Here is a 12452-nt window from a genome sequence, read left to right on the forward strand (position 1 = left end):
ATAACTGAAAATAATTGTTTGATAGTAACAGTTTTCATATAGCTTTCTTTTTTGTTTAAGCAATGCAAACAGATACAGATACAGACTTCGAACCACCTGCGCCAGAGCACACTGTAAGTGTAATTGCGGTGTTTGATGTTGCAATCAAAAACATGGATGTACTAAATGTTGTATAAGTTTGTATCAAGTTTGTAGGTATGGGTGTGTGTTATTAATCTGAGCATGTTGTTGTTATAGGCTGAGTTTGATGTCACAGATCTGGTGCGAAGCTGTGTGCAAAGTGCAGTAAGCATGCTCAGAGATCAGGAGGACAGTGGCGCTCTCAGCACCAGGAGGGTGGAGATCCTGCTAACACTTTTGGAAGATAGTGAGGACCTGAAAGGTTAGGAACGAACCCACAGTATTCCAGTGTTTTACTGTAGCTCCAAGACCCAAGCACCGTTTCAATGGTTAAAGACCAGACCTAGAACCCTTTCCGAGACCATTTTATTACAAAGGGGTTCATGAGGGGTTCTAGATCTATGTGTTGAATTTTGTTTAGACATTTTTGGTCCGAGACAGACTTATGTCAGATCGTGACGGCAAGCCAATAATATAGCTAAAGTTAATTGGCTTTTACATGTATTTATATATTTGATCTCTGCCCTAAAGCTGTGTTCCTGAAAACCCTGAGGAGCCGCCTTCACTCTCTACTGGAGAACCACGAGAGAAACATCCCCTTCCCCAAGAACTGGGTGTTAACGGAGGCATCCAACATCAATGCTCTTCAAGAGGGGGGAACTTTCACGTATGTTAATCAATGATACTGCACTATTAACTTAGCTCACATAAAATCCATCATTTCATTCATGTTCAAATGGTCATTTGTTCTCGTCATCGTTCAGGAGTATAGTCTGTTCAAATACTGTACGTGTTCCACAGACAAACTCTGTGGAAGAAAATCCAAGCAGTGGTCACACCCCTCTTGGCCCAGTTGGTCTCAGTTATCGACAGGGACTGTAATCTGGACCTCCTGCTAGATGTCAACTGTGGGGAGGAAGTCAAGAAACTGTGGCTGGAGTTATTCGGCAGCAACGAGATGCTTGATATTCCTTTTGTCAAAGTGGATCCCAAGTAGGTGGTTTTGCTCATGTGCGATGTAGCAAGGGTATTTCTATGTTACCATCGAGGTCCAACAAACTATTTGTCTAATTCCTACAGTTCTGAGTCTAAGACCATTCTGGTACAGAGCCATATCACAGCTGAGAGGACCATGCGCTCCAGGATGCCCTTCAGCTGGAGGATCAGGGATATCCTGGATGAACTAATGATGCAAACTCAGCAGCGCGAAAGTAAATAATCAAAAGCCTTCTTTTTTTCCCTAAAAGATACATTTAGATTGTTCTAAAATGCAGTTATCAAAACTTAACAAGGGAGACTCAAATGATAAGTGTATCTTAAAGCTCTTCATTTGCTGTAGTATATGTGTTAAAAATGATCTGAAACATTATAAAGGTTTTTACTATGTTGTTTGTGTGTTTCTTCACTCCCAAATGGACTTCTAATCACTTACAGTATTTTTAGTTGCAGAACTTGCATAAACTTCACAACATTTTTCTCTGAAGGACACAGTCCTAGGCAGTTCGAGGAATTCTTTCCGAAAATCCCCCTTGGGCAGTACATGGCTACAATGGATGAAAAAATGCAGAGGGAATTCTTTCAAAGGTACCTGCAGGATTTCATTGCTATGATGGTGAAAGTGGCTTCAGAGGGGGAGTTAAAGGTATGTTATTGCACAGTTCTTCAACATGTTCATACAAATAGTAAAACAGGCAAAGCGCTAATGCTGCGTTTAGACGAGGGACGCAAAAAAACCTATTACTAGTCGGCATTGCGGGACAAGAAAGCAAATAAGAGGGTGACGGCAAAAACAAGCCAGCACGACCGTATGCATTGCTATGGCAATTTCAGTAAACAAACAGTGCATATCAACATCCGGTAGAAAACAACGCTACGGCAGGTGGCTGACGGCATTCACCGCAGTGTCAATGGCATTTACCACCGTGCTCTCATTGAAAACATCTGGTTTTCCTTCTACCATCTACCTCCTACCATTTAAACACAGCATTAGCCTCCATTTAGGAATGGGTCATTCATATTTACAGTCAGATTTGATATAATATGCCTACACCTCAATTAGGTGATCCTAATGAATATGTAACTCTCTTCCCAGCTCCTGTGTGACGCCCTGAACAGCTGTGTGAATGAGCTCCAGAGACGACGAAAAGCTCCAAGTGAAGATATTCCATCCCTACCCCTGATCCACTCGGCCTACCAGATGTACCGCACCCGCCTTCAGAACCTGTCCAGGATGATGTCCCTGCAGCCACAGGTGGCCCTTCACTTGCAGCGAAACCCACAAGTGAAAGATAGCCAAGTGATGGTAGGTTGAGATATTTTCCACACACTGCTACATTTAGTTATGCGAAATCAGTGTTTAGGTGCAAAATGTTTGCGTTCTATGAGTGCATGATAGTAGTTGAACTTTAGGATAGGTGCATAATGTGTTGAAAGGAGGCTTCCTACATGCTGTTAGTAAATGTCATATAATGAAATGGTTCATTCTGGCCAAGCAATCTGATTGGTCAAAAAGTGTGTTCCATCCGTGATGTTGTTATTGAGCACTTTATCACTTTGTGATCAGTCCGCCTGTGGCTTGTTCCTAGTGACTGACCGCATCACGTTGTGCCAGACCTGATCTTGTATTATTGCTTTTAGTAACCATTTCTCTGCCTCACTCTACCAACAGGTTCTGGATGTGTACGCAGCAGTTGCCTGTGTTGAGCAGCTGGAGCCTCCTGCGTTGGACTCTAATGCCCAGTGCCAAGACTGGATGAAGCAGGTGAAAAGACTGCAGGGGTCTATGGAGCTGGTCTGCTCCCAGGGAAGCCTGAGGCAGTGTGGAGAGAGGAGCTGGGAAATGTTTAACTACATCCGGTGAGAGAAATAGCCATTTGAAAGACTAGAGAGATTAGACTTTTTGAAAATAGATATTTAATATATTTTATTATATTATGATATTTTTGTTGTTGAAAGTAGACAAAGTATACTTTTTATTTTATTTTACAATTCTAAAGGAAAAACATTTTCGATGCAATAACAGAAGAACACATGATATTCACAAAGCAAGAACAAACAAAAAGCGAGAACCGTAGCAGTTACCTTAGTTACAGCCTTCAGAACGTATTCACACCCCTTGATATTCTGTTGTGTTACAGCCTGAATTAAACATTGATTAAATTGAGATTTTGTGTCACTGTCCTACACACAATACCCCATAATGTCAAAGTGGAATTATGTTTTTAGAAATGTTTACAAATTAATTAAAAATGAAAAGCTGAAATGTCTTGAGCCAATAACTATTCAACCCCTTTATTGTAAGCCTACATAAGTTCAGGAATAATTATAAGTTGCATGGACTCATTCTGTGTGCAATAATAGTGTTTTAACATGATTTTTGAATGACTACCTGATCTCTGTACCCCACACATACAATGATCTGTAAGGTCCCTCAGTCGAGCAGTGAATATCAAACACAGATTCAACCACAAAGATCAGGGAGGTTTACCAATGCCTTGCGAAGAAGAGTAGCTATTGGTAGATGGGTAAAAAATAAAAGCTGACATTGAATATCCCTTTGAGCATGGTGAAGTTATTAATTACACTTTGGATGATGTATCAATACACCCAGTCACTACAAAGATACAGGCGTCCTTCCTAACTCAGTTGCCGGAGAGGATGGAAACCGCTCAGGGATTTCACCATGAGGCCAATGGTGACTTTAAAACATTTACAGAGTTTAATGGCTTTGATAGGAGAAAACTGATGATGGATCAACAACATTGTAGTTACTCCACAATACTAACCTAAATGACAGAGTGAAAAGAAGGAAGCCTGTACAAAATACTAATATTCTAAAACATGCATCCTGTTTGCAATAAGGCACTAAAGCAAAACTGCAAAGAAATTGGCTAGAAAATTGACTTTATGTCCTGAATACAAAGCGTTATGTTTGGGGCAAATCCAACACAGCACATCACTGAGTAGCACTCTTCATATTTTCAAGCATGGTGGTGGCTGCATCATGTTATGGGTATGCTTGTCATCAGCAAGGACTAGGGAGTTTTTTAGGATAAAAAGAAAAACGGAATAGAGATAAGCACAGGCAGAATCCGAGAGGAAAACCTGATTCAGTCTGCTTTCCAACAGACACTGGGAGATGAATTCACCTTTCAGCAGGACAATAACCTAAAACACAAGGCCAAATTGCTTACTAAGTTGCTTACTAAGAAGACAGTGAATGTTCATGAATGGCCAAGTTACAGTTTGGACTTAAATCGGCTTGAAAATCTACGGCAAGACTTTAAAATGGCAGTCTAGCAATGATCAACAACCAACTTGACAGAGCTTAAAGAATTTAAAAAATAATAATGTGCAAATATTGTACAATCCAGGTGTGCAAAGCTCTTATAGAGACTTACTCAGAATGACTCACAGCTGATATTGCTGCCAAAGGTGATTTTAACATGTATGGACTCAGGGGTGTGAATACATATGTAAATTAGATATTTATATATTTCATTTTCAATATATATATATTTTTTGTCATTATGGGGTATTGTGTGTAGATGGGTAAAAATATATATATTTAATCAATTTTGAATTCAGGTTGTAACATAACAAAATGTGGAATAAGTCAAGGGGTATGAATACTTTCTGAAGGCACTGTATCTTAATACCTGTATTCAATTGTGAGTCTGCCCGATTGGTTGCGTCTTTGACCTTTCTTTTTGAAGTAGACTTAATATAAAAATATTTCAGGTTTTCTGTATGATAAACTTTTATTACAATGTAATTGTACTTGTCCCAGATATGTCTAATTCCCCCAGAATGAATAACGTCCTTGTTTCTGTTTCTAGTAATAATTGGAACCACATCTGCATCCTCTCTCTGTTTGTGGAACACATGCTACTAGGCTTTGAGTTTGAGGAGAGGGAGCTCAAGCCTCTGGTCCTTGACCACACTCGTACCTTAGGCAAAGTACGTTTATCTTGTATATTTTGTTTTGTCTAACTTAGCATGCTACTGAACGATATTCCATGTTCCCATTTGTACTCTTTACGTTTTTGCTCATGCATGGTTTATTTTCATCCCATATTTTACCACCCTTCAGACTTCATTTGCCCTATGTGATCTTGAGCTTTGTAAACAGTTCTTGAACTATCCAAATGTAATTTTTGGACAGTCACTAAACATTGTGCTTATTTAACCTGTGGGCTAAATCAGGCTCAAACAGAATGTTTCTTGGTAGTCTTAAACAAATCTACTGGTTATGGGCTCACAAAAAGAAGACACCTGTACCATGTCATATATAGAGTTGAAATGTATTCAATTTTGAGTTTGCATCCCAATATTACACTTTATATACATCACAGAAGACAAAATTATAACAAAACTGTTTGACATAGAAACACCGGATTTCCGGCGATTTCAAAAACATGTTTATGAATAATGAAATTATGAAAAATATTAATAACATTCCACCCATGAGGCCAGTAGGTCATTTGACTGCAGGAAAGAGCTACTTCATTTATTGGACTGCTAATTGTATCTTGTATGACAGATTCTGGCAAAACATTCAGACGTAAAATCTGAGGAACCCTTTGCAGCCGTCATTAAAATACTGAAGAAATGCAAGAAAGGAGCAAGTGATCTGATTTGCAAGTAAGGTCCATTTGGTTTCTTTATTTTGTGCTAAATGGTATTCATATAATTTGTCTATGTTATTTGCTGTCGCTGATAAGCTTGCCTTTACGGAAAAAACACATGAATTTCACGTGAACAGATGTAAAGTGTTCCAAAAACACTTTCATGTGATCACGTGAAATTTCACATGTGAAATCATAAGAGATATACAGAATTGTTTGTTATTACCATATGATGTTTCCCTTAGGTTTGGTCTCCAGTGCCCTGTGTGTATGGGGGAACCTGAGGACCCTGTGGACCTGCCCTGTCACCATATTTTCTGTCTGACCTGTGTCAGAGGATGTGTCAATGTGGGCCAGATGTACTGCCCCATGTGCAAACAGGAACTCCCAGATGACTTTGAGGTGAAAGTGTCTGAAGACATACGGTGGGTGTGTTTTACAGTTTTGACCATGGATACTGGGACTGTACTTTCTCAGTGAGTGTCTAATCTGTCTCCTATGGTTTTGCAGAGCTTGCATCACCCTAAACGCCCAATTCAGACGGAGTTGCAATGCGTTTTTCATAAACCTCGTCACTACTGTGTGCTTCAAGGACAACATCCCCCCATCAAAGGGTGTCATTCTTCACTTGTTGTCCTTCCTTATGGTCGAGACAGACCCGATTCCACTTATCAGAGGTACCCCACCCCCCCCACACACACACATATATATATATATATATATATATATATATATATATATACACACACACACACACACAATTGACAGATTGGATGGAAGATTGGGGCTCAATAAGTGTTTGTAGATGTGCTCTATTTGTATTGTCTTTGTACCAGCACAAAGTCAGATACACACCAAAGATTTCTCACCATTCGATGAGTCTCTGGACAGAAATCCTGTGGTGAGATCAGTGATACTCAAACTCCTGCTCAAGTACAGGTGAGTGAACCAGAAAAGCTGCTAATGTCGTTGTAATGTTGCTGTAACCAGTAACGCAATTCAAGGTTTCAGATTAGGTATGGTGTCAAAACATTTTCCTGAATTTAACTAATTAATGTTTTGTTTTTTAGCTTTGATGAAGTCAAGGAATATCTGCAGCAGCATTTGACATCGATAGAAGAGAGCAACATTGTTGAGGCAGAAGATAAAAATGAACTCTATGCGTTGTACATTAACTGCCTTGAGGTATGATCTGATTGGGTGTCAATGCAGGCAGGCAAGACTGTTGCCCAATCAGAATAACAACATAGAGCACGACTGCAGTATGATTACATGACTATTATACAACTTTCTTTCGCAGGACTCATTGTTGGACAGAATGCCACAAGAATACACCTGCCTTAAGGAAGAGACTGAGTTCTTGCATCACTTCCTGGACTCTGTCACTGACTCGGCTGAGACGGTCACAATAGAGTACCTGCAGCAGATCGCTAGGGTCCGCCTGTGCCTGGGCATGGCTGCACATCTTCTCCATAGCATGCTGTTTGGTGAGAAAATGTATTAAAAAGTTCTGCTCCATGTTGGTTCAAAATTGGGCTTATTGGTATAAAGGAATTCTAAAAGATAATTGAAACCACTGCGCTCAGAACTGATTCGATTACCAAAAATACACACAAAAAACTGACTTTAAAATTATTTTTAAATGTATTAATTTAGAGGCAACAAGAGCAACAACAAACATTTTGGCTGTTAGGCCATCACAAATGTTTGTCATGGGGAATGTAGAAAAGACTTGCAATAAGTTTGAATGGCTGATCCAAGACATGTCCTGAAAGAACTGTCTGGTTTTTCACATTGTGCACAGGAGCATGTGAAAGTCCTCAGGAAGTAGTTGAGGAGTTTCTTCGTGCTGTTATGAACCTGTGTGAGAGGAGTGTGAACGACTGGTACCGGGTCTACATGATCCGCAACATCAGCAGACAGCAGGGTGTAGAGTGTGTCCAGAAGATGCTGAAGGAAGCCGAGTACAGGTGGCTTTTCCCTGAAGAGATACATCAACAGGTACATAGTAACATACGGTTTTCTTGAATGTTTTATGAACCTCATTTTTAACTGTTGAAAAAGCCTGTATTTATTTTCCTTTAATTAAAGTACTTGTCAAGTACTGTATTAAAGTCGAATGAAAGACTACATATACAGTGCATTCGGAAAGTATTCAGACCCCTTGACTTTCTCCACATTTTGTTACATTACATCCTTATTCTAAAATAGAATAAATTACATGTGTTCCTCTTCAATCTACACATAATACCCCATAATGACAAAGTGAAAACAGGTTTTTAGAAATGTTTGCAAATGTATAAAATAAAAAAAGCAGAAATACCTTATTTACATAAGTATTCAGACCCTTTGCTATGAGACTCGAAATTGAGCTCAGGTGCATCCTGTTTCCATTAATCATCCTTGAGATGTTACTACAACTTGTTTGGAGTCCACCTGTGGTAAATTCAATTGATTGGACATGATTTGGAAAGGCACACACCTGTTTATATAAGGTCCCACAGTTGACAGTGCATGTTAGAGCAAAAACCAAGCCATGAGGTCGAAGGAATTGTCCGTATAGCTCTGAGATAGGATTGTGTCGAGGCACAGATCTGGGGAAGGGTACCAAAAAATGTCTGCAGCATTGAAGGTCCCCAAGAACACAGTGGCCTCCAACATTCTTAAATGGAAGAAGTTTGGAACCACCAAGACTCTTCTAGAGCTGGCCGCCCGGCCAAACTGAGCAATCGGAAGAGTAGGGACTTGGTCAGGGAGGTGAGTAAGAACCCGATGATCCCTCTGACAGAGCTCCAGAGATCCTCTGTGGAGATGGGAGAACCTTCCAGAAAGACAACCATCTCTGCAGCACTCCACCAATCAGGCCTTTATGGTAGAGTAGCCAGACGGAAGCCACTCCTCAGTAAAAGGCACATGACAGCCCGCTTGGAGTTTGCCAAAAGGCACCTAAAGGACTCTCAGAACACGAGAAACAAGATTCTCTGGTCTGATGAAACCAAGATTGAATTCTTTGGCCTGAATGCCAAGCGTCACATCTGGAGGAAACCTGGCACCATCCGTACTGTGAAGTATGGTGAGGGCAGCATCATGCTGTGGGGATGTTTTTCAGTGGCAGGGACTGGGAGACTAGTCAGGATTGAGGGAAAGATGAACGGAGAGATCCTTGATGAAAAACTGCTCCAGATTGCTCAGGACCTCAGACTGGGGTGAATGTTCACCTTCCAATAGGACAACGACCCTAAGCACACAGCCAAGACAATGCAGGAGTGGTTTTGGGACAAGTCTCTGAATGTCCTTGAGTGGCCCAGCCAGAGCCCGGACTTGAACCTGATCGAACAACTCTGGAGAGAACTGAAAATAGCTGTTCAGCGACGCTCCCCATTCAACCTGACAAAGCTTGAGAGGATCTGCAGAGAAGAATGGGAGAATCTCCCCAAATACAGGTGTGCCAAGCTTGTAGGGTCATACCCAAGAAGACTCAAGGCTGTAATCGCTGCCAAAGGTGCTTCAACAAAGTACTGAGTAAAGGGTCTGAATACTTATGTAAATGTTTTTTATTTTTTTATTTTTTTATTTTATAAATTTGCTAAAATGTCTAAAAACCTGTTTTTGCTTTGTCATTATGGGGTATTGTGTGTAGATTGATGAGGGAAAAAATAATTTAATCCATTTTAGAATAAGGCTGTAACATATCAAAATGTGGAAAAAGTTAAGAGGTCTGAATACTTTCCGAATGCACTGTATATCATATGATCTCTCTGTAAATAAACTCTTGCAACGAAGAACCACATATGTGACTGGTTAAAGGATCGGGGGCATTTGATACTACTTCATTCTTCACAGTAGGACCCAGCGTCTGGCTGCGATAATGGTGGAGTTGACCATGCTGATGATTGGCCATGCGTTTACATGTGAATTCTAAAAGAGATTAAGGCTTAAGAGGGTGTGAACGATGCTGAATGGGCGTAAACAAAGAAGAGATCTCTCGGAAGTGAAAATAGCATCAACATTTTTCAAAGGGCATTTTGTCCTACTTGTCTCCTAAGTGGGATAACAAGTTTAATCAACTTTCAAAGCAGCATAACTTTCCAATGTTTCCTCCAACTGCATTGTATGATATACCATTTTGAAGCTCTAACATTTGACATAAGCCCCCACAGAGAAATCTGGTCACATATATGTGCGTTTTGAAAAATGCAGATATTGTCAAATATTTGTTTTAGTTTTTTACGTGTATACCATTGTGTAATTATTGAAAGATCAAGTCATCACACTGTCTGTTAATTGTACTTGACCGTTTTTGATTTCATACTTATTTTCCATACTTTTTTATAATGATTCATGAAGTCGATCATAAAAATATAAATAAAACACATACTGTATATGGTTGTTCGTATGTGGGATTATGTGCAGAATGAAGATGGTGGGCAGATGGACCAGTATCTGGTCTATGGAGAGCAATACCAGGCTGTACGGGAGGCTGTTGCCAAAGCAGTATTAGAGGGCAGTGTGGAGGACATAGAGAAGATGTGTGAGGTATTAGTGCAATTTCACTCAGCACTCAACCACTGTCTCGCGCATTACTATTATTAACCGGTTTAAAAGCATTTCTAATTATCTGAGGTAATGGATCATTGATAAGAGGATAATCCTCCGCTCTGTGTCTCTGTCTTGTTTATAGAGATGTACTGCACCTCCAAGGAGGCGGACATTGTATGTCCTGCTGGCTCTTTTCAGAGAAGTCACCAGTCTGTACCGAGCAGCCAACACAAGCCTCCACCCCACATCTATGGTAGGACACCTCTATGGTAGGACACCCCTAGGGTAGGACACCTCTATAGTAGGACACCTCTATGGTAGGACACCCCTAGGGTAGGACACCTCTATGGTAGGACACCTCTATGGTAGGACACCTCTAGGGTAGGACACCTCTATGGTAGGACACCTCTAGGGTAGGACACCTCTATGGTAGGACACCTCTATGGTAGGACACCTCTATGGTAGGACACCTCTAGGGTAGGACACCCCTAGGGTAGGACACCTCTAGGGTAGGACACCTCTAGGGTAGGACACCTCTAGGGTAGGACACCTCTATGGTAGGACACCCCTAGGGTAGGACACCTCTAGGGTAGGACACCTCTAGGGTAGGACACCTCTAGGGTAGGACACCTCTAGGGTAGGACACCCCTAGGATAGGACACCCCTAGGGTAGGACACCTCTAGGGTAGGACACCTCTAGGGTAGGACACCCCTAGGGTAGGACACCTCTAGGACTCTGTTGATGATGATAGAAATAGGTCTAGTTAAATGTCAACGTTTGATTTTCATATCATGTTGCTATTTTAATTTAAACATTACCTTTCATAGATTCCTGAAAAGTCCCCCCAAATCTCAATCAACCCATGTTGATTGTCCCAGAAAATGTTATGTCTAACTGAACCCTCAGTCCACACACAGAGGTTATATTTAACCATAATGGTTGTCCTCCCTCAGAAACGCCAAGCACTTGAGTACTTCATCCAGGGTTCAAGGTACCTAGATCCCAGGCCGGTGAGGGACTTTGCCATGGCTTTGGTGCACAACAGGATGGGAGGACTGACTGTCCATAATGGCCGTACCGGTGCAGAGCACGTCCTTATAGAGCTGGCTGTCCACTTGGCCGCTGTGCTGCTCACTGGGACAGAAGGGGTGCTTACACCTCTTCAGCAGCTTGGCCTGACTCCTAACAACATGCTGGTAAGATTCCATCTCACCTCCATCTCATATTGGCTGCATTTCAATTGTCCACCCTTCTCCCGAAGTGTGCACCTGCACAGTTCCTCGCATGGATTAAACAATGGTGGAAACTCACTCTAGCCAATGCGTACACCAATCCAATGCTTTTAAATCCAAATGCACACTTTGGCAGAAGGGTGGAGAATTTAAACGCAGCCATTGTTCTCATAAACGTTTTATTCCATGTTGAATATGGGAATTCTGTCTTTATCGGACTGTCTATTGCAACAGAGAGCCTTCATACCCACAATGCCTGAAGACATGCTGGCTATGGCCCAAAGGGTTTTAACACAGACTGGAGGCCTTCAAGCACTCACCTGGTATTGTAAGTACAGTGCCCATAGAAATGTTAACTATAAAATATGCTTTCTCTCAATTCACCTCTGGCATAGATTTAGTTAACCTATTACTGCTGAATCAGGGGTTACACCGAGTATTTCTTGATAGTCTTAAACAAATCTACTTTGAAACAAAATTATACACCTCACACACATGGTTATGGGCTTTAAAAAAAGACACCTGTACCATGTCAGATATAGAGTTGAAATGTATTATATTTTGAGTTTTTATCCCAATATTACACTTTATATCACAGAAGACTGAAATATAACAAAACCGTTTGACATAGAAACACTGGATTTTTTTCTGCAGTCTTTAAAAAAAGTATAATTATGAAATTATGAAACATATTCATAATATTCCACCCACAAAACACTCATCAACTCATCCACTACCAAGAACATTCACCTCAGCTTTCAGGTTGCAATAGTTGTTGTGGCTACAGCTCATAATGTAGATAATCATCTCATACTGATCCCCACTAAATTACAGCTATTGAAAAATTGCAGCATAGAACACATATTGTAAGCATTATAATAGTACATTATAATGACGCATACATTCACATGATAAGTATATAAAGCATTATAC

General features: G+C 40.7%; 1 protein-coding gene across 1 annotated transcript in view; it reads left to right on the forward strand.

The window, feature by feature from the left end:
- Positions 1 to 12452, forward strand: part of LOC121577984 (E3 ubiquitin-protein ligase rnf213-alpha) — a 62576-nt gene that overhangs the window by 41234 nt on the left and 8890 nt on the right. Inside the window, exons 34-53 of the mRNA XM_041892016.2 lie at positions 61 to 113; positions 238 to 382; positions 652 to 787; positions 922 to 1113; positions 1201 to 1331; positions 1605 to 1762; positions 2213 to 2422; positions 2789 to 2976; positions 4959 to 5079; positions 5663 to 5763; positions 5993 to 6172; positions 6258 to 6424; positions 6584 to 6686; positions 6818 to 6932; positions 7048 to 7234; positions 7552 to 7748; positions 10161 to 10283; positions 10429 to 10539; positions 11241 to 11483; positions 11754 to 11847. Of these exons, the coding sequence (XP_041747950.2) occupies positions 61 to 113; positions 238 to 382; positions 652 to 787; positions 922 to 1113; positions 1201 to 1331; positions 1605 to 1762; positions 2213 to 2422; positions 2789 to 2976; positions 4959 to 5079; positions 5663 to 5763; positions 5993 to 6172; positions 6258 to 6424; positions 6584 to 6686; positions 6818 to 6932; positions 7048 to 7234; positions 7552 to 7748; positions 10161 to 10283; positions 10429 to 10539; positions 11241 to 11483; positions 11754 to 11847 (2955 nt within the window). The remainder of the gene's footprint in view (positions 1 to 60; positions 114 to 237; positions 383 to 651; positions 788 to 921; positions 1114 to 1200; positions 1332 to 1604; positions 1763 to 2212; positions 2423 to 2788; positions 2977 to 4958; positions 5080 to 5662; positions 5764 to 5992; positions 6173 to 6257; positions 6425 to 6583; positions 6687 to 6817; positions 6933 to 7047; positions 7235 to 7551; positions 7749 to 10160; positions 10284 to 10428; positions 10540 to 11240; positions 11484 to 11753; positions 11848 to 12452) is intronic.

This window comes from Coregonus clupeaformis, chromosome 12 (genome assembly GCF_020615455.1).
Source record: "Coregonus clupeaformis isolate EN_2021a chromosome 12, ASM2061545v1, whole genome shotgun sequence".
NCBI lineage: Eukaryota > Metazoa > Chordata > Actinopteri > Salmoniformes > Salmonidae > Coregonus > Coregonus clupeaformis.